Below are 5776 nucleotides of genomic sequence, written 5' to 3' on the forward strand. Positions count from 1 at the left end.
AGAAAAGGATAATGGCCACGCTTTATCATGTCACTTATTTTGGCCACAAGACTACCCACATTTACAAACTTGCAAGCTCCAGGAAACACACACTTTCCGATGACAATAGAAAAGGGGGTTTATAGGCACCCATCTCCTTCTACTACTACAAATGTGTGCAAATGTGTTCATCCACGTGAATCAATGGAACCGAACTGATAGTACAAAGCTCGGAGACGGTGTGCAGCTTCCAAGCGTAAGTTTCCTGAGAGTGCTTTAAGCAAAACACCTGGTACTGGTAGGTGGCTCTAGACACATGTCCTGGGAAGGCCCCCAGCGGGATCCCTGCGGGTAACATCCAACCCAAGTATACACTTGTTTGGGTGACTTAAGAGTCCTTCTCTTTCTAGGTTCAGGTACTAGGGCGCAAGCAGTAGGACCTTGCAATGTGCTCTACCTCCTTTTCTAAGGGATGCCCCAGAAACCAAAAACATCAGTTTCATAGAAAACTGTAAGTCACATTGTGTATTCACAGGTTAGCGTTTACTACTTACTTTTTTTTCCATCCTTCCTTTCAAAAGTTCTCCATTGATTACCCTGACACCTGCTGGCCAGGGCACAGCGGATTCTCTTTTTCCTTTCAACAAATTTCTCCAGTCAAAGACATTTAGAGGTAATTTCTGTGACTGTTTAGCAATTTCAGTTTTAGTATCTGAAGTAGCTAACTGTTAGCATTTGTTCATTGGAAACTATGAAAAACTTTTAAGGTAATTCCTCCATTTCACATCGGCAGGATTTGACTCTGTGCAGAAATTCATACCTGCTGAGATTAACATCCCCCCAAAAATTATAAACACGACATGGGCTAGCAGAAAAGCAAAAATGAATTTTCACGGCATCTTCCTGGATCACAGACAAAAACTGGAAAACAACAACTTGCTTTTTTTTTTTTTTTTTTTTTTTACTTTTTTTTCCCACAATAAGGTCAGTTTCCGAACTGCTTAGCCAATAGAAAGAGTAAAACAATTAAGCATCATATAAGCCATACTACATATTTGGTTTTTTTTCAGCTCTTTTATTATGGATTTACTTCTAGCTCCAATTGAGTTCTGCAGACTGCCCCAGTTTTTGGCAAAGATATAATAAAACGACTACTATCTCATCAATCATACACAAAGCTATTGCACTTGCAAGTGTCTGCAATAAACAACAGAATTACTTCCCCTGGCTCTAAGAAACTCAACTGAGGGAGGTTTTTAAAAAATTGTGCACAAATGGTAACATATATAATCTCTTCCATTATTCACAGCTCTTCAAAGATAAACCATCTTGAGAAGAAACTGCCTAATTAAAAACTGTATCTTAGTTAACATCAAGAAAATTAAGAGTTTGGAGTTTTAATTTAGGCATCCAGGAAGATGCCGTGAAAATTCATTTTTGCTTTTCTGCTAGCCCATGTCGTGTTTATAATTTTTGGGGGGATGTTAATCTCAGCAGGTATGAATTTCTGCACAGTGTCAAATCCTGCCGATGTGAAATGGAGGAATTACCTTAAAAGTTTTTTCATAGTTTCCAATGAACAAATGCTAACAGTTAGCTACTTCAGATACTAAAACTGAAATGCAAATTTTGTAATGGTGTTGAGTAATCATGTTATTTTATGCGAGGCGTGTACTGCTCTTTTATAGTCCTATAACTTTGTGAGAAAATTTCTTAGATATCTAGAAAGAAAAGTAAAATTTATTAAGTATTCTATTAAAATATGCTAGACCCTGAAGGCATGCTTTACGTGAACATAAGTCTTAACGTATTTGGTAAAAATACCAGAGATCTAATTTAAGGAACAGTTCAGAGGCGCAATGCATTGCCTCGCTCTGAAGATCTTTGCAACTTTATCTCCATAGTGCAGAATAAATCACTGGTTTTTCTTTGTTAGCTTTTTATTATAATTTGTTTTCCGAGGCCATAAAAATGTAAAATAAAATGCACTTTCATCCTAAGGAAATAATTCATATTTCAGAAATAATCAGAAAACCCTTTTTCAGATCCAGAGGAAAACCCGGGGCAGCCTATGGCATAATCAAGATTGCAGATCAGAGTCAAACTCTCCCAGCTGGGCACTGCATTTTCACTTAGCTATTCCATTCTGTTTAACTTCCAAAATTAATTTAAACGTTTCACCTTGAATCTAAAGGTGGCATGCATTTCTAAAGTAGAAAGTTAATGGTCATATAAATTTGGCAATGAAGACAAGAAAATATAACAACATGGGAACCCGTAAATTCAGCACCCTTATTTCCATATGGATCACAGACCTAGTGCTTGCTGAATGAGAGTGTTTAAGCATTTTTTTATTATTACGTAGAACTCACTAGAAAGTCGCCATTGATTAAAAGCTGCAAATATGCCAAGGATTCTGAGCGCTTGGGCCAGTCTAGACATTTTTAGACAGTGCCATTTTCTTAAAGACTTCAAGCTCAAACTGCAGGCGAAGGGACATATTGCATAAGATATCACGTGCTTGCTGCAACTCTATGCATGTTATTGAATTTTTTAGAGCAACCCATAATGATGAATAATTTAAAAGTTAATAAAATATTCAATCTGACTGATCCATTGGTTTAATTTTAAAATAAAGATGACTAATGAAAGGAGTTACACATCCTTATCAAATTCCAGGCACGAATGCATGTAAAATGCAACCCACACAGAGGGAAAACACCAGCGGATACACCGGAGGCGGCGGCGAGGGGCAGAGGGTGAGGGGGCGGGGGAAGAGCGGGCTTGCTCTGTTTTAGCACCCGCTTCAGTAAGTTTGCACTGACCGAGTTTAATTGTTTGCAGGGGTCGGCCAGGCTGCACTCTCCACAGAGCCAAGAGAAAAACAATTAGGGAGGTGCAAGTTTGGCCGGAAGAGGTCTTTCGAAAGGGTCCATTCCCATCGGTCGCTCTGCCCCCAGGGTGGCTGGATGAGGCGAACCCTTAAAGAAGCACCTGCAGCGGAAGACCTGAACGGGAATCCGGCTGCCCCTCCCGGGGTGGGGGGCGTGACTGATGCCCTCCGCGGGGCTCAGGCCCGGGATTTCTGCCCACGGAGCTCGCCCAGGGCTCCAGCAGCCACGACCTGCACCGGCGGGGCCGCCGCGCCCGCTCCGCCCGCGACGCGCAGCTGCTCGCGGTGGCGAGGCGCGGGAAGGGGCGCGCGTGCTTCCGTAGGGTGTGCACGGGGGTGGCCGGAGGGCGCGGAGGGAAGTGACTGCGGCTGTCCCCCTATCCTTCAGGAGGGAGCGAAGTGCAGAAAGAATCCAGGCAAGAGATGCAGAGGAGAATAGCAGGGGAGAAACAGTTTTTCCTCATCGCCAGGAACTCGGCCCCCGCGCGACACAGACTCACTGCCGCGCTGTGACCTCGGCGTGGGGCCGTCCGCCCGCTCTCCAGAGAGGCACCTGGGCTACCCGCGGGCGGGGCGGGTCCCAGTCGTCGCAGGGTGGGAGGCTGATGCTGGGCGCGGCCAGGACTCGGGCGCTTGAGGGCTGCAGCCCGCGTCCCGGCTCGCAGTGGCCTGACAGTCTGGTTGCGATCATTAGAGGTACAGTGGAGAACAGGTGCCACGAGGCCGGCGGCGCAGCCACGCCGTGCCTGAGCCACACGCGATCGAGTCCGCGGCGTCCACTCCCTTCGCTCCGGGCGGTGGATTCGGTCCCCGCGGTCCTCCCCGGCGCAGCCTTCCCCCTGCCCCCCGAACTCGGGTCGCCCCTTCCAGGACAGATCTAGAGGAAGCCTGGGGGCGGGGAGGACGCACAAACCAGATGTGCAGAGGACCTGAAAGTCACCTGAACAACTCGGCAGCGCACACTGAGTCCTGTGTTTTTTAAAGCCCGTTTTGCTTCTGTGTCTCCCTTTTTTTACTCAACTTAGGAAAAGCTCGGGCCACGCCACTCCTGCAACTTTTCCACTCCCAGGCCCGGCGCCAGGACTGGGTGGCGCCGCGCGGTTCCGCGGACCCCGAGTCGCCCTGGTCCCCAGGGCGCAGCGCACAGCCCCGAGCCGGGTCGGTCGAGCGGGTGGCTATGATTCGGAACCCGCGCTGAGTCTGGCGGCAGCGGCGGCGGCGGCGACCTCGGTGCCCGAACCTCTCTGGCCACGGGTCCCGAGGCGGCCCGAGTCGGCTCTCCAGCCCCCGGCGCCCCTGACCTGCGGGTCTGCCTGGCTCCCGTACCTGCGTCCCGGATCGCCGGAGCTCCGGCAGCGCCCGCTGGCCCCGAATTTCCCCCCGACCTCCACCGCCCGACTTCGCCGCACTTCGGGGCTCCCTGGGCGCACGCGAGTCCCCGGGGATTGCCCCCACGCCCGCGCCCAGACCTCACCTCTGCAGAGCCGGGGGACTCCGAGGCTGAGCCCGAGCAGAAGCCAGGCGGCCGCCGAGCGCGGCATGCTGCGGACGCCGAGGGCCGGGCCGAGGACGCGGGAGGGGACCCCGCCCGGGCGGGCTCCGGGCTGGTGAGGGCCGGGTGTGCGGCGTCGGCGGAGGACGGCGGGGAAGACGGGAGCCAGAGCCGAGGAGGAGAAGGAGGATGCCGCGGAGCAGGACGAGGAGAATCGGGTTCCGCCCTGCGCTGTCTGCGCCGGGCAAAGGCCGCCGAGCCGGGACCCAGCCGGGCGCGCTGTGTACAAACAGAGCGGCGTGCGCCCCGCGCCGGCTCTTATCCGCGCGCCGCCCCCTGCGCCGTTCCCCTCCCCCTCCCTCCCTCCTGCTCCCCCTCCTCTGCGCGTCTCCTCCACGCCGCTCGCCTCCTGGTGCTCTCCGGTCTTATTCCCTCCCCGCTCTCCGCCTCCCCTCCTCTCTCCTCTCTCTCCCTCCCTCCTTCCCCACCCGGTGCTGGAGCCGCGGGGAGGCGCCCCAGCCGCACCCTGGCACCTGCTGCCCCCCAAGTCGCCCGGGCGGGCGCGCACCCGGGGTCTCGCAGGGGGAGCCCAGCAGTGAGTGAGATTCTGGGGGGCCCCCGCCGGACACACACTGGAGTCCCCTCAACTTCTTCCCGCAGCAAGGCGGGGAAGAGAAGTTGGGGATTCCTGAAGAGTGGCTCTCGGGCCGCAGAGCTGCGGGAGAGGTGGGAGCTGCGGGAGCTGATTCTCCCGCGTTCCCTGGGAGAGGCCCGGGCGCGGTGCCCTCATCCTGCGGCGGGGACGGGCTGGGGGCGCCAGGGTCCTTAAGGATAGAGCGGGCTGGAGGCTCGCGGGCCGTCCAGGCCGAAGGGTGGAGCCGGGAGGAGACAAGGACGTGCCTGCCGTTAAGCAAGCGGGACAGCTGTTTCAGATGAGAAATCAGCGGCGAGCTTGCAGGGAAAAAAATTAAAAACCAAGGACAAATTCCCAAAGCATCAGTCAGGCAGATCAAATTTCGCTGCTATCCCAAAACTAAAGTAAATGGGTTGGTTTTTGCCATTGAAACTGATTCAACCAAAACCCAGTCCCTGGCTCGCAGTCCTGTTTCTCCTGTTCTCCCTTAGAATGACGGCTGACTGTACGCGGATCCATTCTGGTCCTGCGGATCCCGAACGAAATCACGCCCTCTCTCTTTCTGTAGAGAAACAGGGCGCTGGGAAATGGAAGCTATCTGGAGAGCAAGAAGTAGGAAAGAAGAGGTACTAAGGGAGGCGATCAGCCATTTGACTCCCGAGGGCAACTTCCTTTCCCCGAGCGCTTGCAGCTCCCGCCCGTACTGAGGAAGGCGAGGACTGCGAGGGCGCCCAGCGAAGCTGCGCTGCAGGGAGCGGCTGAGGTTTTGAGGATCGCC

General features: G+C 53.2%; 1 protein-coding gene across 2 annotated transcripts in view; it reads right to left on the reverse strand.

Annotated features, from left to right (window-relative positions):
* Positions 1 to 4664, reverse strand: part of Edil3 (EGF like repeats and discoidin domains 3) — a 468998-nt gene extending 464334 nt beyond the window's left edge. For both annotated transcript variants that reach the window (XM_023700990.1, XM_023700989.1), the window contains exon 1: positions 4347 to 4664. In XM_023700990.1, the coding sequence (XP_023556758.1) occupies positions 4347 to 4413 (67 nt within the window). In that variant the 5' untranslated portion in view covers positions 4414 to 4664. The remainder of the gene's footprint in view (positions 1 to 4346) is intronic.
* Positions 4665 to 5776: the final 1112 nt, after the last annotated feature.

This window comes from Octodon degus, unplaced genomic scaffold, assembly GCF_000260255.1.
Source record: "Octodon degus isolate 3935 unplaced genomic scaffold, OctDeg1.0 scaffold00129, whole genome shotgun sequence".
Taxonomy (NCBI): Eukaryota; Metazoa; Chordata; class Mammalia; order Rodentia; family Octodontidae; genus Octodon; species Octodon degus.